Source organism: Podarcis tiliguerta, assembly GCF_965153285.1.
Source record: "Podarcis tiliguerta genome assembly, chromosome: 5".
Lineage (NCBI taxonomy): Eukaryota > Metazoa > Chordata > Lepidosauria > Squamata > Lacertidae > Podarcis > Podarcis tiliguerta.
In genome coordinates, this window is record NC_139538.1 from 44,269,831 (window position 1) to 44,293,481 (window position 23,651).

Below are 23,651 nucleotides of genomic sequence, written 5' to 3' on the forward strand. Positions count from 1 at the left end.
CAGGGGCAATCAGGAATTTACTGTTTTGGACCTTGAGTCAATGCAGTGTTTACCAATGCCAGTTGTGGTAGATTTCTCCCACATCAGACAGGGCCAGATGGAGGCCATTAAGAGTATAATTCTGGGAAAAGCTAAAAAGGAACCCTCGTCTGCGACAGGCATTCCGTCCAGATCCTGAAGCCCAGTCCAGCATTTCAAACGTTCCTCTTTTTAAAGCTCTTCCAGGCAATGTTTCAGAAAGCAGCTACTTGAGCTGAAGAGAAAGGTAATGGTGCCAAGCCTGAAGGGAGGGGAAAAGTTTGAGATCACACAACGCTGTCTTGTAATTAGACAAACCGCTGGGTCTGAACGGCAGCAACTCCTCCAAACCAACTGGTCCACTTCCTGAATTCTACTCGTAATTTGTACCAAAGAACAGTACAAGATCAGCCCAAGTGGAATGCAACCTTTGGTGGTGGTGGAAGGGCACTTGCAGGTAGTGGGTAGAGCAACATATGCAATTCTCACCCGTGCTCATTCCCGCCATGCAAGAATCATATTTCTTCACATCTCCCCACTTCTCTCCATATAGCCAAGCAAAGGGCACCATCATGGTACAAGGACGCATCGCGCCCAAGCAGAAGCACTCAAAAGAGGGTGAAGAGCATGGCTGACAAGGAGCATGGCCTGGAGAGAGGGCCAAGACAGAGAGGCCTGCATTCGGGCCAGACAGAGAGGCCTGCATTCGGACTCTGGGCTGCCTAAATGTAATTCTTTTCCTTCCATCAGAGACACTCATGGAGTTGGGAGGGTTAGTTGCCACAGTGCCCGTGGCAAGTGCTTTTGTGGATTCCTGGACACTGGGAATCAAGCCTGCTCCACTTTGATTCTCCCCTTTCAGCAGTATGGGCCTCATTCTGGCTTTTGTTTCCTGGTCATAGTAGAACATTGCAAGGAATTGGGAGTCTTTCTAGTTAGAAGTCACACTGCACAGGTTGGGCAGGTTTCACAGGTGTGCTGTTAGCAATCATCTAGTTGTTTGTCACAAAGGGTTGCTGAGTTCCCCTTGCCTTTTTTGCAGAAGGAGGGAGACCCAAATAACGTACAAACCTCTCTAAGCAACCACTTAGCAAACATACATGTCAGCACCCTTCACTGATGCAAACTGCTGCAGTGCTTTGTACAAAGTTTTTACATTGTACATTAATGTTTTGTTACAATAATGATACCAGAGATACTGAGAGAGTTACCAACATGCAGTGGATTGTATTTATTCTGGTTCTGACACAAGTTATAAGTCATTCCACACACTGAGGTGTGACAAACATTCTGCCTGAAAGAAAATAATTGCGTCATTTCTCACTGCAACTAGTCTCTCACACAGGTGTGACTTCTCTGCCACTAAGCAAAGGTCCCCCTTCACCAAGTTGAGTTAGAGTAAGGGTAGTGGTGAAATACTGCAGACTGAAGAGGTATTTTTTTCTACAATGCAAGAGTTCAAATGTCAACAGAACAGGGCACTGCTGCTTCAGAATGCCTCTTATTTTTCAAACCTGGACCAGCAAAGACACAAGAGATGCCCAATTCTTCAGAGATGTTAAGAAATCCCACCCCAAACCTGGAAGGAATTCACTGTCTTTTATCCCAGGTTTTCCAACGTTCTCAATAGAAGCAGAATTTGAGTCTCTTCTCTTGACATAAACTGCATTCCAAATACAAGTAAAACAGCAGAACAGAATAAGAGAAATTCAGGCAGAAATTGGGGGAAGAAGGTCTGTGTATTTTAGTCATGAAGGAAATATTCTTTCAATCCTGACAGATCACACAGAACTATCATTAGCCAGGCATGTTAACCTTTGCAAACCAACGGTCGGCAGCCTATTAGCCTATGAGCTGTAAGTATTGTACAATATGCCTCATAACACCAGAGCCATTCATAGGAAGTGACTGGCAGGAAAACCCTTGTACGCTTGCCAGTTTGCTTGTAACAGGCAACCCACAGCACCGCTACCAATAATGCCACTTTGAAAGATGCTTTTTCAGTTCCTCCTGGAAACATTTCCCATCAACCGGGCTCAAGTGGGAATGCGTTCTTCAATCTGGCGTCGCTTTTTTAAGAATGGCTGCATCAACAGTGCCTCATCGTTTTATGGGAGAGCTGCCTGGAACAGCTTCCTGCAACAAGCAACTAGAAGTCTTCCGCCTTGCTACAGACAGAGGATTCAAAAAGCTGCATGAATCACAGGGGCATGGCTTTCCGTCATGGAACTAAGCAGCTTCACTAGAAAGAACTTCATATAGATTTTTAAATAAAATAAAGGCAACCTTTTTGGTCTCATGTTTTATGAAAGCAGCACAAAAAAACATGCAAGGCATATCTAGGGAAAGCTTCCAGGAAAGGAATAAGTGTTCTGATCAGGAAGAGAGGGACACAGCTTTTCAAAAACTACATACTGTACCTCATGCACTGTATCTTAGACTGTTTGTCCTGAACTACCAGCATACTACCAACAAAACATAGGGCTTATCCACACTTACCTTTTTTCTGCTCTTTCCAGGCACTGTCTGTGCGTAAAAGCTCCATGTCTGAGTGTTTTTTTGTTTTTTGCTTTGGAGTTCCCCCCACTTTTTAAAGCTCAATTGGAGCAAATGACAATCTGCCAACCCCCCCCCCCCCAGTTTGATGTTTGCTTTGACCAAGTGCTAAAGGGTTTTCGCAGGCAAAGCTCCATGGCAAACAAAACACACACACCCCCCCAAAAAACCCGCTCAGACACAGAGCTTTTAATCATGCACCTATGCCTGGAAAGAGCAGAGCAAAAGATAAGTGTGGATAAGCCCCAAAACACAGAGTCACAAATGTTAATTGCAAGGCAGGGAACTGGTAGTTCAAGGTACCAGGAGAGCACGGCTCCCATTAGCTTGAGCCAGCATGGTCAGTAATCAGGAATTATGAGAGTTGTACTCGTAACACCTAGAGAAGCACAGGTTTCCCATACCTGTCATAGGGGAATCAGCCACAATGTAATCCAACTTTAACTTCTGAACTTTTCCAAAACACTAAGAGCATGTCATTGAGCTGAGCTTCTAATTGTTTTATTTGTCTCTGCACCAGGGAAGTTTTATTATGGTTTTATTGATTTTGTTTGTTTAAGTTGTATTTTGTATTTTTATATATGGTATTACTGATTGTAATTTGTAAGCCACCTACATAATTTTACTGCTGACCAGTCATCAAATTACTAATAAAGATGATGATAGTAATCCACTTCTGACAGAAATTCTATTCCCCTCCCACTTCACTACCCATACTACCATTTCAAAATAAAAGGCAGAGAAGAATTTATCTGCTCACACACTCCATTCTATGAGAAGAGTTCACAGATGGAAACTGCATTGAAAAAGGAAAGGAAAGAGAAATGGATCAGAAAACCTTCACACATGTACAAATGAACTTCTAAGTACACTTCGATAAAAAGCAGCCATCCCAGGGCTGAACTAAAGGAGAGTCCTTGTTAGCTAGTACTGTAGGAGTACTTTCATAGTTTGGTTTTGCCCCCAAGATGAGAGGGGCAAAACACACAAAATAACAACTGCTTATAAACACAGCTTCTTATAAAAGACCATTATGGGCTAGCTAGGAGGTACACAGTTTAACAAAATACATAGAACTCAAGTTGAAAACCCTTGAAATCACAGCCTTGTACTGTAAAGCATTTGATAAATCATTCATCTTCTCAGTATCTAGTTATGAAACGCAGCCAGCAAACTATACCACACTGGGCATAATTTTTGTGTGGAAAACTGAATACAAATGGAATTTAATCATTAAGAATTCTGCAAGTACAATATAAGCTATCAACTTACAAAAACTTGTATAGGGGAGGCTTAATACAGGCATCTCATTCTAACATTCCAAACAGCTTCCTAAATTAGAAAAAAAAAACCCAGTTGGTCATGCCAGCTTGCTTAGTATTAAATGAGTCAAGAGAGCACAGGAAGCAGCACCACAAAACTTCTACTGTGCAGCTGATATTCAGGCAATGTTATCCTATAATCCAATATATTTGTTTCTTTAACACAGGCATCCCCAAACTCAGCCCTCCAGCCTTTTGGGGGCTACAACTCCCATCACCCCTAGCTAACAGGACCAGTGGTCAGGGATGATAGGAATTGTAGTCCCAAAACAGCTGGAGGGCCAAGTTTGGGGGTGCCTGCTTTAACAGAAGCCATAGCAACCACATACAAAATACAACAGTTTATTCATGTGCAGCTTTACAATATAGCTCATCATAAAAGCCACACAATGCTGTCAGCATTCATTCAATATCATTTTGCATCTCAAACAGTTCTACCAACAACACTGGAAATACTGTTTCACAAGAAGGCAAGTAGAACACAATCCTACCAAACTGGCGACGCCACTTCCTGAAGCATCCAGGTGTTCCTTGAACATCCCCCATCCATATACAGCTCCTATCCTACAAATATTCTTAGCCAGTAAGCTCCAACAAGGTGATGGAAGCAACTGGCACACTTTTCAATCTGAACAAACTAAACCTACTCTGGTCGGGCACTGGTTTGGTTTGGGGTTTTGCTTTTTTTTGCTTTCCCTCCCAGATGTCCTTCGGGCTCCTCTTCTCAGTCCTATTCAAACAACATCCCTGGCTTTGAAGCCACGCCTCGAGGAACGGAAACAACAGTCAACCCTCTGGAACATGTTTCCTATAAACTAGAAGCCTGCAGAACAGCCAGCACATTGAGCAAACTGCCAATTAACCAAATACATTGCACTGGGGAGAGAGAGGGGGGGGGGGAAGAGACTGAAGGAGTAGGAGATGGCTGCTCCCAAAGCAACTCAGAAATCTGAATCCACAGTTCCTGCAGCTCCTTCCAAGTACATTCTATTTTTCTAGCCCATGGATTATATAGCTGGTAGAACACACAACCAAAACACACCATTATGGAGCATCTACAAATACACAGAGTAAAGATTATACAACACAGTCCTAAACTAGAACATGGATCTCATTTAAAACCATAGACAAAGTTTCTTTTACATAGCTTAAGAGTTTCCAACTCTTCATTAGTCCATATGACAAGCACAAGATGCACACTATAGAATGCTTCAAATCCCATCAGTTTTATCTGATATCAACGGTGGGTGCAGGAGTACATTCATGTATTCAGACAGATGTATATCACAAGCTGTTACATTTTCATGGAAGCTGGCACAATGAGTTCCACTAATACAATGGGAATTACCCCCCCCCTACTACATGACTCCTGCACCCTCCTCTTATCTTCCTGGGATGGTCAGCTGAGCACCCACAACAGGGTGCAGGGACAGGAGAGAGGAGATTGTTCCTTCAGCACAATAATTTCTGCTTGCCAGGTAAACAATCACCTACAGGTTCAATTCCATCCTTTGCAACTGGTAGTGTTGCATAATTGGAAAGGATTAAGTTCCAACGTTGAAGCCAGTTACGGAACCAAACACCTGTAATTCCAGATTTGTGGGAGATGGCTGGCCTTCAAGACTAACTAAAACACTATGTACACATTCTAAGTTCTTAAACCAGTCAGAAAACAATCAGGAAAATGCTAGACCTGTGTGTTAAAACAGCCTACTATAGCTTAAGATTCTTAGTTCTATGGCCCCAAATGAATTCAATTCAGTTCAAGGACCAGGCTACATTCTAGGTACACTTTCAGGGGCCAAATGTCAATGGTGGGTGGCACCAGACAATACATGTGAGTTTTACCTTTGTAGGGTATGCTACATCCGGGCAAGCAAAAAGTATTATCAGAGTTCCAAGGACACATTAGCTCGGTTGATTAGAGCATGGTGATCATAGCACCAAGGTTGCAGGTTTGATCCCTAAACAGGACAGCTGCCCATTTCTGCATTGCAGGGGGTTGGACTAGATGATCCTCAGGGTCCTTTCCAACTCTACAATTCTACACCAAGGAGATGCAAAAGCTGGACTGGTAGGGTATGTGGCTTGGGAGAGTTCTGAAGGCCAGATAAAGAGGCCTGAGGACCACATTTGATCCCTTTGGTTCCCCACCCCTTAACTAGATAGCTGTAAACACCAACAAGTTCAAGAGCCATGTGGCGGGAGGGGTCCACTTTCGAAGGAGCAGAGGCAAAAAGCAGTGGGGAATCATTGCAAGGCTTTGCTCAAATCCCCATCTCAATAGTTACTGGCATGTTTGGGGAAAACAGCTATGCAGTCCAGGTTCTCCGTTGCCACGAGACTCTTGGATATGTATAACAATACCGTTTTAATAGGACCGAAGAGAAACCAGATTATTAGTGTATGGCTGAAAAATGGCTCCAAGGCAATTAAAGGGTGGCCTCCACTTGCTTACTTCACTGGGCGTGGGGGAGAGAATTAGTCAATGGAACAAGGTCAGCACATTACATTTGGTGGGCTAGAGAGGTGCAAGATGCATTTCTCTGGGCCAACTACAGTGTAGCCAAATGGCATGGAAGACAAGTGTGGGAGAGAAAGACCATCAACATTTTCTTTGCATTCACTAAAGGCTTCCAGACACAAATACCCATCTGTTGTCTGGTTCAGAACGGCCACTCTTCACTATTAACTGAGGCACACTGCTAAATTCCAGTTTCCAATATACAATTTCCATGTTGGAGGACTTTAGAAAGCTCACCTGAGCCAAACTATCATAGTGAGCACCTGGATTGAACATGTCACCTGTACTGAGCCCACATTGAATTGACCATGTGACCCCTTAATCAGAGGTGAAACTAGGCTTTATTTAACCAGGGTCAAAGACTCAGTTTCGCACCCCCTACACACATTTGCGTACACACTCACAGGCTGGGAGCCTCAAGGATGCCCCTCTGCATGCTTCACCTGGGGCAAAAAAACCTGGCTAGCCACACACACACACACATGGTAGCTATAGCACTGCCGTCATCCAGCACAGTTCATAATCAAGCCCACGTTTACCACCCAACCCTCTTCTGAGAGCAATGCAACAGCACAGAAAATCTGGAGTAAATTTCAAGTTCTGCTCAAATCTGCATGTCTTACCGTGTTAATTCAGTCATATGGCATAACCTTTGATCTACCTCATTACTTTGCAGCTGAAATGTTGCAATGCAATTCTCCAACCAAAAAATAGAGATTAGTGGGGAAAGTGAGCACAAAATGCATATATTAGTGGAAACAATGTTCAAAAATTCATTCTATTATGGAACACTGCTTGCAAAAAAAGTGCGTAATAGGCAAAATTGTGTAAAAAAAATTGCTCATATGAGGGGTAAGTATCTCCAATATGTTTTCAATCACTACGCAACAATGAAGGTGGCAGCAGTTTTTTTTTAAAATAAAGAACACCTGCTTCCCAGAAAGCAGCAGAGATTACTGAGATTTTTAAAAAACACAATCTGATAGTAACTTTTTAAAAAGTACTTCTCTAGTAGAGAGAGACTGAAGCCAAAATAATCACTGGTGGGGAAATCCCCCTCCCCAATGTTTCATGGTAGATAAACCAGAAGGTCATGTTAGGCTCCTTCAGAACTTTCTAACGTACAGGACAAGACTATCTGTGGGCACAGGGCTTGAGATATTTACAAAAGGCTCAACAGAGAACTGATGAATCAACAATGGGTCCTTTGACCCAACTGCAGTTTTTGGTTCTTGCCGCCAGACTCGCCTGCATCCTCTCCCTAACTATGCTACAGTCTGCCAGCGCTTATTTGTTCTCCAACTCAGCTTTCAAATATTCTGAGACCAAGCCAGCAAAAAGTGTAATTGTTTCTCCAGATGATGTCTTTTGAAGTTAACTCTGGAGATGCTGAAAAGAGGAGCTGGGGGGGGGGGAATAATCTTGTTCATGGAGCAGCAGAACAATGTCAAATGTTAGTTAGACTTCAGCTCCTGAACAGGGAATTCAATGAGTAGAAATGTGTGTTGGTGTTATGAACTGGGTGTTTCTTTAAGACCCTGAACGTTTCGAAGCAAAGGAAGGAGTGCAAATACACTCTACACTCACACAGATTTGAATAGAAGTTTGTTCAATACTTGAGGACACTTATAGTTAGAAAATTTAAGTGTTCCATAGTGCTCTTCATACATTATCTAAACATAAAGTACTAGCATAATTTCAACCTTGTTTAAGAACGATCTCTATCTGCTTTAATTTAAAAATAAACACCTATAGCAGCAGTGGGGAATGAAGCCCAGGACAAGTACTAATTTGGCTCATTAAGCCCTTCCCTCCAAACAACACCCACCTACATTACATCTGACACCATATATGATGTCAGCTATGGGGCAGATATGGATGTGGCTACAAAGGAATGAACTGGGAGCTTAAATTGAGCCCCCAGTTGTTTCTTTGCGAGTGGGGCTCCCAGTAGGTGTAAATCAATTAACTGGTGCCAACAAAAAGCCCCTGCTTGGATTGGCTGTATTGGGGAGAACAGCCAATGGGGTTTATCTGCTCAGTTTTGAAGCATTCAGGAATGGAAGAAACTCATTTGATTGATTCAGGGAGCCCTCCTGACAAGTCCAAGTAATCAAAACCCCAAAATCTGGGGAGAAATTTGAATGAGAATTTCTGAAGCAAGCCTAATTCTCTTCTGAAAGTGAGTCCCTGTATCCTATAAATAAAGGTATGGGTTTATCTGGTTCCAAGAACTGGAAGGTATCCATAGCCATATCAAGTAGATCAAAATTAGAAATTCCCATTACACAAAGTAAGGTTATATCATGCTTTCACCCACGACATGTTGGGCCAAGTCAATAGCATTCCTCTTAGGTCCACAAACATGCACCCCAGAGATTGCATGAAGAAACAGCAAAGTTTCAGAGAAAATATATCATATGCTCAGGCAACTGCACCTACTCTTTGACCCAGACCACCCCAGATTTTGATTTAAGTCTTAGCTAATTTGAGATCAATTCTAACTACTGTATATCTCAGTTTTTCAAACACAACAAAAGAATACAAAGTGCTGCAACTTTAAGAAGAAATGAAACCAGCTGGGCTTTGTTTCGAATTTTGGATGTCTTTGCATTCAGAATTATTTTGTCACAATGGTTTCCTGCTGCCAAGACACACTCCAGTTCCAAGCACAGGGGGTAACTTGATCCAAACAAAACACATGCACTGCTCAAGAGACACTCACTCCAGAAGATCAAATTGCTCTTCTATACAGAAATACAAGAAATGTTCTTGGGGAAAACTCACTTTCTTTCTTAAAGAACAGTAAGTACACATTCCCAAGCCATCCACTTACCTATTCAAACTGCTTGCCTAAGTCAGGTAGTACCATATTTACTTGAATGTAATGGGCAACTTTTTTGGCCAAATTACGTTGTGAAAATTAGGATCCGCATTAGATTTGAAGGCGCATTCACATTTGCCAGCAAATACTTTTTTGGTTTCCAGGTTTTGAAAATTGAAGTGCACATTAGATTTGATGGCACATTAAGGTAAAGGTAAAGGTACCCCTGCCCGTACGGGCCAGTCGTGTACGACTCTAGGGTTGCACGCTCATCTCGCTCAAGAGGCCAGGAGGCGGCGCTGTCCGCAGACACTTCCGGGTCACATGGCCAGCGTGACGAAGCTGCTCTGGCGAGCTGGCACCAGCGCAGCACACGGAAACACCGTTTACCTTCCCGCTATAAAGCGGTACCTATTTGTCTACTTGCACTTAGGGGTGCTTTCGAACTGCTAGGTGGGCAGGAGCTGGGACCGAAGACGGGAGCTCACCCCGCCGCGGGGATTCGAACCGCCGACCATGCGATCGGCAAGCCCTAGGCGCTGGGGTTTTACCCACAGCGCCACCCGCGTCCCCTTGACGCACATTAGATTTGACGCACATTGATGGCACATTAGATTTGCGTAAATACAATATTTTACACTATTTGATAAATCTCTCACTCTGCCCAAAACACTAGGCAAGAATGGAGAGAGGATTGGAAAACAATGGGAATAAATGAGAGCGTCCCCAAAATGTTGACATTCTGATGCTCAGAGTCTCTGCATTCCAAAAGGATCTTTGCACTCAGAAGGGCTGTTGAATCAATCTACAGTGAAAATTACAAAGATATGCTAGACTATTCAAAGTTGCTCTCATGATGGAGATTTTTATTAAGTGAAAAAACAAAAGCAGGACTTTATTTTCTGCTAAAAGCAGGGAAGTGAAGAAGGAATATTTGCACACACAAGCAGGATGCTTCCCCCCACCCCCATCATATAATTCCTTCCAACTCAGCCCTATGTAGAGGCTTTCATGGAGAAAAAGGATATACAGTGGTACCTCGGGTTACATACGCTTCAGGTTACATACGCTTCAGGTTACAGACTCCGCTAACCCAGAAATAGTACCTCGGGTTAAGAACTTTGCTTCAGGATGAGAACAGAAATCGGGCAGCAGCGGCACGGCGGCAGCAGGAGGCCCCATTAGCTAAAGTGGTGCTTCAGGTTAAGAACAGTTTCAGGTTAAGAATGGACCTCCGGAACGAATTAAGTACGTAACCAGAGGTACCACTGTACTTTAGCAACACATGGATCATGTATAGTTTTTACAACAGTGTGCTGAATAGCACCTTGAAATCCTAACAAATTCATAATGTATGCACCTGATAAAATTGTGCTCCAGCACATTAAGTTTTGGGACAGAGTCAGTGTTAGAAACTGAGATATGAAAGCTGGGAGCTAAATGGCACCTTAAACCTAGGTTATGGGCACAACAATAGAATGTTTAGGCGTGCTTTTTTATAACAACAATACAAAGCTGAAAATGAATGAACAGCAGCTAAATATTATGTTCATTTGTCTCATGGTCCAGTCCTTCCCCTGCCCACCCCCCTAATATTCTTAAGAAGGTCTCTTCTCCAGTCTTCAGAGACTAGCTGGAAGTGGGGAGGCAGGAAAAGGTCCTCCTTTCCTCAGTAGTTTTAATCTGAAATCTTGGGCACAGTACTGAGCCCAGAGCTCAGAAACTGCTTGCACTAATGAAATTCCCTGTTGCAAAATGCTCCTAGAACAATGGGAGTTTTGAACACTGGACGAAGTAGCTCAGTATCACCATATTACACCAGTGCTCAAAGCTCTGTACTGGCTGCGACTACATTACCAATCTAAATTCAAATTTACTATTAGCTGAGCTGGCTCTGCCATTAGGCAGACTGAGGCAGCTGCCTCGGGCAGCAAAAGCCCCAAAGGTGCCCTGCTGCCTCCACTGGCAGCACAGAAGTGGCACTGGTATCGGCACTAATCACACCCGAATCTGTTGAGCTCTCATCTGAAATTGATGCTAATGCTGGCACTGCTTCTCTGCCAGTGGTGTGAAACAGGATGCGCTGCCCCTGACTATTAGTATATAAAGTCCTATACACCAGCCAGATCACTGCACTCATCATGCAAAGCCATCCTGTCTGTCTCACATATTAATTTTGGTTCTATGCAGTCTAAGGCTTTCAGCATGGTGGCACCAGCACTTAGGAACATTGTTCCTATTAAAATCAAACTGATATTTCATCACCTACCCCAAATGTGTTTCACTAAACACATTAATTATATTTTAATAATTTTATTGTACACCACATGGTATTTTTAATGAATTGGTAGTTTAGAAATACCCCTATTAATAAAAGCAAAAATGGCAAAGTTTGCACACCTGAAAGAGGGTGGGATAAAGCAGGAACATGCCAGGCCATCTATGAAACTTGTCCCAGAAACTAAAACAGGCGAACAGAATCTTAGGTTTTGTTGTTGTTGTTTAGTCGTTTAGTCGTGTCCAACTCTTCGTGACCCTATGGACCAGAGCATGCCAGGCACTCCTGTCTTCCACTGCCTCCCGCAGTTTGGTCAGACTCATGCTGGTAGCTTCATGGATCACTGCCTTGCCGTGGCAAAGGGGCTTGAATAACTCAGAGAAGCTATGAGCTATGCTGTGCAGGGCCACCCAAGATGGACAGGTCATCGTGGAGAGTTTTGACCAAACGTGATCTACCTGGAGCAGGAACCGGCAAGCCACTCCAGTATCCCTGCCAAGAAAACTCCATCTTAGATTTTAGCAGAGCCCAAACAGGGCATGATACCAGGAATAGGCAGAAATAAAGACTATGACCTTACAAGCAGTTTTAAACCTTGAGAAAAGGATGTACCTATTGCCTGAGCTAAATGAGACTCCACACAATATGGTGCCTGTAATTTTTAAAAACAATGAAGGAGAGGAAACTGATAAAGCACCATTTAACATCTCCAACACTACCTAGTGCCATGAAGGAAGGAATGTCTCAGCATCTTAAAATCTTCAAAAAAGAAATAATGGAATACTGGGCAACAATGCTGAAGGTAAGTTAGGAAACCAACACACTTGGATTGAATCAACCAAAACCAATCCCAACTGAAACCAAATTATTTGGAAAGGGCACACTAGGTGTTGGGACCAAGGAACAACAACAACAACAACAACAAAAACTTGTAGTATAAGGTACCATAGGATGCCTTTTTTTTGCTTTTGCTACTTCACACTAGCACAATTTGTCATTGCCTGTTCCATATCTGAAAAAGGAAAGAGTTCCTTGAAAAGCTTTTGAAATGCTGAGATTAAACTGGTAAAAAACACACACACACAAAACTGGCTTTCAAAATTCCAGAATTCTATTTAAGATTTCAATTAAAACACCCTTTTCTGGCACCAATTTCTTTCCCCAGTTCTCAACCACCTGGCAATAATCTAGCCCCTAAAGTAGAAATACAAATGAATGCCCAAATTAAGCAGAGCCAAAAGCTTGCTAGAGAATTTAATCTCTTCCAAGTTGAATTTTGGAATTTGTCCTCCATTCTTTCCTACAACATTATACATTTTTTCCCCTGACAGCTTGCAGATTTACAGCTGTTCCCAGATATTGTTCCATTCTTGAATAAAATTGTGCCTTCCCCACAAGCAAATGAAAAAGGGTTTTGCAATGGGTGGCAAGTATTAATGCTCACAGAGTGCTCTACTTGACTGTACAGGGGCTCTCAACGGAGCAGGAGCTTCTAAAAACTACATCAGATGGAAACTCAGAATAGCAGCAACGGGGTACCGGGAGAAATAGTCCTGACTTTTCTATGACCTACTCCCCATGGGGAAAATTCGAGAAGGCAAAGAGTCAAGCTGTGCACGCCTGATAGCCCACACTAATTCTACAATAGTTCCACCAGAAACATGAACCAGCAAGAGAGCAATACAGATTAAAACATGCTCTCCAGATTCATGGGGTGGGTAATACTGGATGTCTACCAAGAGCACCTCCTATCTTCTTGGCGCCTCCCCTGCCACAAGCTGCTAAACATGCATAGGAGAGTATTTGCAGCACATCAAAATAGCCCAGCTATGTTTAATGACGCTCATACTGTATTTCAGAAGGACAAGGATTTTTTGAGAGGGGGTGGCAGAGAGAAGCAAAAAAGGGACCACACATGGGACTGAGCAATTTCCACTTTCTGGGAGTCTTTTCCCGTTAGGCATCTGTGTTATTCTTGACTCCTTAGTCTTAGATTGTTGGATACTTCAAGCATTCCTTCCATGGCACCACAGCCACAACGGCTGAAGATGTTTTAATGGGCCATGGAATCCCCAACCTTTCTACTGAACCTTTCCAGTTTCCACCAGATTTTCCTAGCTCAAATGTCACTGCATGAAAAGATCCAGCACAAACACAAGGAAATGCCCCCTAGTGGAATAATTTTAGAAATGAAAACTTGAAAAAGAAAAAGGGGTAACATCCAGAGTACTGTTATTACTAAAGCTGCTTCAGCAAACTTTTACCCAATTAGCTTGTTGTGTGTAATTGGCAAAGTACCTGCACAATAAACTGACTGAACTGGATAGCAGAAGATGCCATTTTGTCAAATGAGAAGCTGGGCTTAGACAGGGTAGATCTACTATAGATCAGAGGTGTATGGATTTGAAGGCAGCATTTGATTCTATTTTCTGTGTAAGTAAGACTTTGGAGGAAATTAGCCTCATCCAATATAGCCAAAATTGCTACTTTTTCTAATTAAAAGTTTGTATAATAATACCTGGCTGAAGGCATCATGTGTTACAGAGGATATCTTACAGATCCTGTGCTATCTACCAAAGGGGTTAAGAAGGTTGCATCTTGCCTCCTATCCTGTTCAACCTATATAGAAATTTTATATATTTAATTGGGCTAACAATGACAATAAAAATGCACAACAGGCTGGTACAATAAAAATACCCTGAGTATGCTTTTATACATAGAATACAATAAAACCCAGTACTGCCATGGGTGGAATGAATCTTAAAGAATACTAATATAATGTATTATTGAATCAACCAAATCCACTGATAAGCAGAGGGATGTGAGACCATGTGCTTCTTTATTAGCACTTGTAATAACATCAAACCAAACCTCTGCAAATCTACCTTTTTACACTGCTGAGTTTCCATCATTGCATATTTATCATACCTTTAAGCTGGTCACACACAAAACTGTTTTAATGTATAGAAATTTTATTGCAAATTTTACTGCAAAAAGTAGATCTGAGGAGAATATTGTGGGACATTTTCCATATATTGTCAAAACAAACACCTTAAGGGTGAACTATAGGAAAACCAAGTTAATGGTATGGATGGATGGTACTCAAATACCATTAATTCTGATCCACTGCTTTATAGGAAAGGATAATTGTAAAAACACAACCCTACAGATTAAAGCAATCAAGAAAATCCTTCAATTCCAGATGTTATTATTCATGGTGCTAGTTAATTCATTCTCTGTTTCTTAGACATTTCAGACATTCACAATGTATAATTTTTTTACTATTCTATCTGCCACACACACCAAACAGTCCACTGAGACTATGCAAGTTGGTTTGTTAGCTATTTTGTACAACTCTAGGTTTTCACTCTTCTTCAATATGGTTGTTAACCTAAAGTCTTTATACAAACCCAAACAGGCTCTAGAACTCTTTTCACATAAGAAAAGTCTACACATTGACTTCACATAGTATCACAGCTTTGGAATGGCCACTCCAGAAAAGCCAGCAATTTCACATCATTAGTGCTGAGGAAGGCAAAATTCCAGCCCTATCTATGCAATTTGCAATCTTGGGTTACAGCCCTAGCTATTTCTGAAGGAAGCCAAGAGTTAGGAGAGAGTCCGAATTAAATGATCCAATGATTTTTATTTTTATTTTTTAAACTTTAGCTGATCGGGGGAGGAGGGACTTCAATTGTTCTCATAGGGTTCCCAGCCACGTAATAAAATGCACAAATCTAGGTGGATTGAACAGATGGTTTAAGAATAGATATTTCAAGAAACAACCAGTAAAAAGGATGCATGGCAGATCAGATAGATGGCAGATGAGAATGGCATAGTTGGTGAAGGTGAACTCCATACTAGAAGTGCTTCACTCCTAAGATGAGAACACTGAGGTTCAAAATGCATCACCCTGCTAGGCTGTACTCTTAGCCCTGAATAAACCTTCATCTGCTAACTCCAAGTGTGGGAAGAGGATGCAACTTCTCAGTGCTGAGGTTAGGGTGGCCCCTTCTGCATTGCCCCCAAAGAGAAAATGCACTACAAAAAGAGGAAATCACTTTGCACTAAATTTGCATAAGCAAATTTACATTTATAGTGCATAGGTGCAAATTTAGAAAGAATTACTGTATCATTATTAGAAATTCATTACACCATAATGATGAAGATTATGTGCTCGCCAACATTTGTCCTGCCAATTTTCCCCAGGAAAACCCACTGTTTACCACTGTAGCGAAACAAACGTCAATCGTTTTTCCTGCGGATTGACATTTGTTCTGATTTAGTGATGTATGGAAGTGAGAGCTGGACCATAAAAAAGGCTGATCGCCAAAGAATTGATGCTTTTGAATTATGGTGCTGGAGGAGACTCTTGAGAGTCCCATGGACTGCAAGAAGATCAAACCTATCCATTCTTAAGGAAATCAGCCCTGAGTGCTCACTGGAAGGACAGATCCTGAAGCTGAGGCTCCAATACTTTGGCCACCTCATGAGAAGAGAAGACTCCCTGGAAAAGACCCTGATGTTGGGAAAGATGGAGGGCACAAGGAGAAGGGGACGACAGAGGACGAGATGTTGGATAGTGTTCTCGAAGCTACCAGCATCAGTTTGACTAAACTGCGGGAGGCAGTGGAAGACAGGAGTGCCTGGCGTGCTCTGGTCCACGGGGTCACGAAGAGTCGGACACGACTAAACGACTAAACAATAACAACAAGTGATAAATAGTCGGTTTTCACAGTGAAAGCAGAAGGACAAATGAAAACCCACTCGGACCTGTGCGTAGAAAGCATGGGACAAGAAGAAGCGTGGACAAGCCCTGCAATAGGTTACTCTTGTGCCTGTTCAGTCTGATCCCAGGTGCTAACTTCCTTGCTCTCCTTTATCTTTAAACCATGTGGAATGGACAGCTGTTCAAACAAGTGGACTATACTCTGTAAAGGGAAGGGAAGGGGGAAGGCAAGGCTTTGCTTTTCATGCACATGTTCCAGAGATGAACTCTTAACATGACTGACTTGACAAATCAGTTTGGGCTCATATTATAAACTCTGCAAACCATAATAAAACTTTACCCACTTTGTTCACTCTACTGTTAAGTCCATCCTCTATGTTCTGTTGCAACTTGTGATACCAGAAGAAGGTAAGAAAAACTGAGGGATCAGGACATTAGACATAAGCAGAGGGCTTTCCTGGATTCCTTGTCCTCCCTAATGTTCACCCTGCCTTTTGCTGCATAAGGAATTTGGGAGGTACGCTAAGAGTGGAGCAGAGTGATGCATCAGCCGTGCTGGTTTGTCTGTCTGTGAGTGATATTAACCATCTGTGCACTAATTTAATAGAAGTAGTATTCCCTGAAGTGGGAGGGGAAGAGGAAGAGAAATCCAAGGAAGATTTCTTTACTGACCACCCCACCCCAGCTATGAAGTTAATAAGCTGTGGCTGTTTAACAAGCATGTGTTTATGTCAAAAAGAACTAAGTAATTGTGTTGCTGGGAAGACAAAAACCTACCATATAAACCAAGAAAGAGAGAAAAGTACTGGAGAGAAAGGACACATATTTCTGGTTGCAATTGAAACCAGTCTGCTAATGATTGCAGGTTCTTTGACTGCCAATGCATTATTGAAACTGCTTATTTGCTGTGCAGCCCAGGGGAAAATAAAACCAACACAGCACGCTTTATTAATCTTGTCCTCGTCTGACATAAAAATGCACCATCCGTCTTTTATTTGATATTTGCAGACCAATTTGTCAAAACAAGCATGCAGATAAGTCATTAATCATTTCCCCTGATTAAACAGAAGAAAGGGTTGGAAATCAGCTGACATATCTTTTAAATCAGTGAGGAAAATCTTAAGGTTTAAAAAAACTTTACTTGAAGGGGAAAAGGGGAACACACCCCCTTGCAAAAAAGCTTTATGATGTAACTAGAGCCCATCAAAACAATAGTTTATTACTATTATTATTATTTATTATTTATTTTATTATATTATTATATTATTATTATATTATTATTATTATTATTATTAAAGGTTTTCCTCATTTACGAAAGCTCATTGTGTCTTTCTTCAGGTTGTGTTTTCTACAGATCAGTTACATTTGTTGTGAGACAATAGTTTTTCAGATGCTGTAACTCTAGAAATCTAATCCACAAAGTAATTACCAAAGGGAATGGGAATCCTTTGTAATATCCCTTAGATCTTTCCGGGTCTTGCTCTCTCAACAAAACTGCTGAGCTGGTGACCTATTTGGCGGATATATAAACCCAATCATTATAACATTAGAGTGTTTTAATATAGAAAGCAGATTTTTCCTGGGGAGGTTTCAAGGTCCCCAAGCTGGCAATAGTTCCATAAACAGAGGGGAAAATGTGTAAGGGAGTCTGGTGGGGGGAGAGAGGCCCAGGCATACAATTTTTTCCCTTTTGAGCTGCCAGCCTGAGCAGTTGTGGATTTCTCCATGAGAAGTGGGAACAAGGAGCCAAAAAAACCTTGACAATTGGAAGGAGCCAGAAGTGAAAATGAAGGGAGAAATTAAAATTAAGTAATGAAGTTTCCAGTTAGACTTTTCCAACCGAGGGCTGGAAGATGAGAATGTGGAAATATCTATATGCTGCCACATTGCATAGTGGAGGTCTCATGCCTCTCTGAACAGATTTCTTATACAAAAGTCATCTTTGAAATGCATCTACATAAGCCTTTTATTTAAACAGGGATCAGGTGCAACACCACATCTTTGGTTCCCTTTACCTATCCCAATTTAACAAGTGGAATGGTTTGTTTCTTGAAATGGAAGGTTTGGGAACATAAGACTTGGGCAGAGTTAGACAAATAGATTATATCTGGGATTAACAGTGTGGTACCCATGGTAGCAATGATGGTCTTGAGAATTTTCTGAGCTCTCCTCCCGGCTTGCTGCCCCCTTTGTCATGAGATAGTAAGGGAGGTTGACATCCTCCTCCCCACTTCCTGGACAGTACCTATGTACTAAGGTACTACAGTGGTACCTCTGGATGCGAACGAGATCCATTCTGGAGCCCTGTTCGCACCCTGAAGCAAACGCAACCCACATGCGTGGGTCGCAATTCACCGCTTCCGTGCATGCACGTGACATCATTTTGAGCATCTGCGCATGCGTGAGCAGCGAAACCTGGAAGTAATGTGCTCCGTTACTTCCAGGTCACCGCAGAGCGCAACCCGAAAATGCTTAACCTAGAGCTACTTCAACCCGAGATATGACTGTATGTACTAAGCTAAGGAAGGAAGTTAGAAGAGTGATGCTCTTTCTCAGCTTCCTCTTTCTGTTCTATGTGCTTTTCAATGCTTAGATTGACACTGGAGCAGGGGAAGCAAAGTGGACCACTGTTTTTGTGGTGCTGCAAGGTCTACCCCTTTAAGCTTCAGTTTAAACTTCAGGTGGTTTTGTGGGGGCCCTGTGTGAAATCATGCAAATTCAAGAAGATTGATTTTCTGAGGGTTCTAAAATAAAGCATACCCCCCCCCCACAAAAAAGAGAGACAGAAAATTACTGAGAGGATGGAGAGGAAATAAGGAAGAAGAAGCAGGTGCCTTCAGTAATCCCTCAAAAATCCAAATGCGCCCACAGGCTCAAAACATTTAGTGATCTAGTTCAGTACTGTCTATACATAGCAGTTGTCAGGTTTTCTGATAGAAGTCTTTCTTCAGAATCTAAAAATGCTGGGGATAGGGGCTGGGAGCTTCTGCATGCAATATGTATTTTACTGATTGATTTATAAAAAATATTTATAAACCATCCACTCATATAAAGTATCAAGCTGTCAGGAGAAAGCGAGCAGTAAATCACACCGTGCAAGTTGGAGTTAAGTCTTTATTAGCAAAAACAGTAATGTCAGGCCTAATGAGCACAGCAACTCATCTCCGGTAGGTCTTGCCCCCATGAAGCACAAAGTTTTAGGAACAAACTTTTTGGTGAATAACCAAAAATCAGGGATCTCAAACTTGTTAACCAAAAACACAAAAGAGCTTATTCTGTAATCTCCACCATGCATTACATCTCCTTCCATCACCTGGAATTCACATCAACTATCAATAGGTTATATGGCCCTAGAGGCCACTATCTCCACTTCACTTCCTGGCTTGGGTGGCTCAGCAATGCCAGAAGACCACTCTTGTATCAGAAACTAAAAACAAAGTTGCACATGAAGTGCAAACACAGATCACCAATGAGGAAGGAAAGAGTTCCGCTTTGGACATTATGGAGAAATACGAAGCACAGATCACCCATGCTTTTGCCATTTCCCCAGCTTCTCTTCATCAACAAAAGTCACCCCAAATGAGAACTGAAAATATCAACTGCTTCCAAAACAACATTATCAAATGTATTCACCACTTGGGCACTAGTCATGCAACATAGCCTCATTGATCTGAATGTCATATCTTGGCTAGTTGGGAGCAACTATTTGTGCAGAACAGGCAAGTACCACTTGTGACTGACCAAGCCAAATGCAGCCCACCAGGGACCTAAGCTTGTATTTCTATCTGTCCAGACTGCAGACACAGACGTGGTTTGGCACCTGTTAGGCCAAAGTATGTGGGCAGGTGTGCTATGTTCAGCAGATCTGGTACTGATACAACATGTAACCAAGTAACACTCTTTCCACGTTCAAAATAGGGCTTTCATTTTATCCACCTTCAGGCAGGAAAGTATTGGATGTGTTTACAAAAGAACAGTGGATGGACACTCTTCAGGAAGTGTAGCAGAGGTGGGAAAATTGTCTGGCTACACTACCATCATCCCTGACCACTGGCTATGATGACTGGGGCTGATGGAAGCAGTAGTCCAACGACATCTGGAGGGCACCAGGTTCCCCATCCCTGCTCTTTAGAATAACTTAAGTGCCCTATACTTTATGCATCATTTCCTCATAAAAATAAGCTATAACCTATTATGACTGGAATGGCCCAATGTTTACTCCTAGCTCCTAAATATCTGCTTTTTGGACAAAGGAGTCCCTTTCCTATAATTCTTTGTAACTTTCACAAACACTCATCCAAGATAATTTTCATTACTAAAATAACCAAAGACAAAAACAAATTCTCTACTCTGTGGGTGGCACTGGGGAGCTCTGGTCTGCAGCCAAGTCTCTTTCTCCTGTGTGTTTGTATGTTTAAAATATGTTCTAACATCCTTCCACGTTCTTCCGAGTTCCAGTAAAAATTGAAACATCACAAGACCATTGCATGACACAGTAAAATATGCATGTCCATCTTGAGTAATTTTGGCGTGACATTGCCATCTGTGCTGCATATGATTAGGATTCAAGTTGAACATAATGCAAGAACATCTAATGAGGCTGCTCCCTTTGGAGAAGTCATGAGAGTAAAGTTGTTTGGAGTGGTGCATGCTACCAAGCATGAAAATGGAGCTCTGCTGGGGAGTACAAGCCTGCATTTTAAACCCAGAGAAACCTGATAGCAAAAAGTTAAGTGTGTTGGAACCATTTCCATGGGGGTTACACTCAAGTCAACATAAGGTAAAGGACCCCTGGATGGTTAAGTCCAGTTAAAGATGACTATGGGATGCGGCACTCATCTCGCTTCAGGCTAGGGAGCCGGTGTTTGTCCACAGACAGCTTTTCGGGTCCTGTGGCCAGCATGACTAAACCACTTCTGCTGCATGGAGCACCATGACGAATGCCAGAGCACATGGAAACACAGTTTACTCTCCCACCACAGCGGTATCTATTTATCTACTTGCATTGGTATGCTTTCGAACTGCCAGGATGGCAGGATGTGGGTGGTGCTGTGGTCTAAACTACTGAGCCTCTTGGGCTTGCCAATCAGAAGGTCGGCGGTTCGAATCCGTGTAACAGGGTGAGCTCCCATTACTCTGTCCTAGCTTCTGCCAACAATTCAACATACAGCCCTTATGAGACCTAACCTGTCTTGGCGTAAACCATTTGCACTGCTCACAATAGGGTTGCTTCTAGGCAACCTGTACATTGAGAATTCACTCTGATTTGTTTGGACAAAGTTTTCATGGAGGTTGAACAATATTAGCTGCTTATCAAGCATTGATTATAATAGTTTGTGGGGAACTTATACAATGTGCACCAAGCAGTTGTTATCTCACACTTCCAGTACACTTCCCCATCATTTTCCTTATTATATTTGAGGTGGGCAGGGAAGCAGGCTTCTTGTGCAGGAGCACCAACTATAATTGTGTAACCTAAATTTCCCATCATGTGGTTGAATACCACTGGAAAATACCAACAGATTGCAAGTGCCTTAGGTTATAAAAATCCAGTCCTTATGACAAGCACACTTAGGGAAAGTGAAGGATTCTCAAAATTTATTTATGCTCCCACCTTTCCAAGTTCACCTGCCTTTGTTGGATAAGGCTGAAGTCAGCACACCAATTAGTCTCAAACTTGGTTTAAAGTTTGTGAGGGGCAAAGAACTGTACAACGACACCTCCAGCATTAATACCTCTGTTGTCATAAATATATTATTTTCCATCAATTACTTGTCCTTGTTCAATAACTCCATGCCAGTGCCAAGCCAGCAAAGCAGGCAGACAAGGAAGTTCGTCTCTTAAAAGAGGACAGGGGGGGGGAGCAAAGCTAGCATCCTGGAGCAGTGATATAAGAAGCAGTTTCATATTTTTTGTTAAGAGAGTCTCAAATCAAAGTACTTTCCTGGTAGCCAGATAGCATTTCTTCCTCTGGGACAAGGCAGCCCTGGGACAGCCAGACAGCTGCCCCACATAACCCACCAGATATTTAAACACCTCACAATCCCTTCTCTACTTTCTTGGAGCAAAGGAATGTCAACAGAATTAACTGTTCGCTGAAGCTTGATCATCTGAAATATATCAGCTTTCCAGCCACTGTGTTATAGCCTAAGGCACAACTAGAGCAGATCTCTTCCCATCTAGCATCCTACCAGCCTTCCAGCTGATAGAGAAGAGAGTGTGTGACAGGAGGTTAAAGTGACAAGGAGAGAGAGAAAGGGAAGAGTTAACTTTACATGGCCATACCCAATGGGCATATAAAGATTCATTTTACTTCTCATTCACCACTTTTAAAAACTAATCCTCTGGCACAGTACAAGGCAACTTTCCACGCAGATCAACTGTAACCTCTCCAATCTGATCTCAGAAGGAATGAGGTGTGATGAAAACTCAGTTACCTAGCGACTAGTACCAATCATTTCACTTCCAGCTGCAATTAAGCGTATTGCTTTATCCTATAATGGCACTCCCTGCTGCCAGGCAATAACCAACCAAAACAGGAAAACCCTTCCAAAATGAACTGGGGTGGTCTGAATCCCTTACTCAAGAAGTTAGCTCAAATTGTTTATATACTAACCAACAGTGTTTTAACTGTATACAAGACTTGTGCAACAAACTGGAAAAGTCAGCAAGGCTCACACAAGACCACTGAAGACTACTGACTATCTCACTTTCTAGACTATCTCAACCAGGTAGGTTGGAGGAGGAGCACATAACAGACCCAGTAGCCAACACTTACTTCTGGAAGCAAGACTGCTGTAGGAAGAACATGCCCGTACTCATCTTAACTCCTGGAGTCTAAATGTTTTGTAGCCATTATTGTCAAGTACCCCTCCAACACAAGTGGATAGGACAAATGGAACAAAATTTAGTAAGGCAGTGATCCTTGCCAAACTTACATGGGAGTAAGCCTCATTGAATGAAACATGGCTTTCTTTTGAGTAGATCTGTTTAGTGTTGCAATCTAAGACCCAGTGCATGTCAAAAACAGTGACAGAAAGGGGGGGGGGATCTGTGCCACAGAACTCTCTTGATTGCTTCTAGGGGCATATCCTAACTCAACAGTTAGTTTATGGGAATGGGATGTTCCCTATTGAATAAATGAAAGTTCCAGAAAGGTTACAGAAGAGTTAAGAGTCATCTTCTGATATGGGTAAAGTCTACAGACCTATTTATCGACTGCTACAGGGCAAATGCAGCCAGGGTTCTGCTTAGTCTTAACACATTCACACTTGTTCAGTATTCATTCTGGCAGGGCTTTGCCTTGCCTAGTCTGACCCTTTAAGATACCAAAGTTCACTCAATCATCTCCAAGATGATAATCATGTGTCCCCTAAGCTTTGTTATATTAGTTTGCCTAG

At 42.2% G+C, this 23,651-nt stretch overlaps 1 protein-coding gene across 17 annotated transcripts in view; it reads right to left on the minus strand.

The window, feature by feature from the left end:
* Positions 1-23,651, minus strand: part of SH3PXD2A (SH3 and PX domains 2A) — a 250,465-nt gene that overhangs the window by 46,214 nt on the left and 180,600 nt on the right. The window contains exon 1 of one of the 17 annotated variants that reach the window (XM_083441518.1): positions 4,388-4,737. The exons of the other annotated variants lie outside the window; for them this stretch is intronic. Coding sequence (XP_083297644.1) covers positions 4,388-4,442 — 55 coding nt within the window. The 5' untranslated portion in view covers positions 4,443-4,737. Of the gene's footprint in view, positions 1-4,387; positions 4,738-23,651 lie in introns of those variants that run through there. 17 annotated transcript variants of the gene reach the window in all.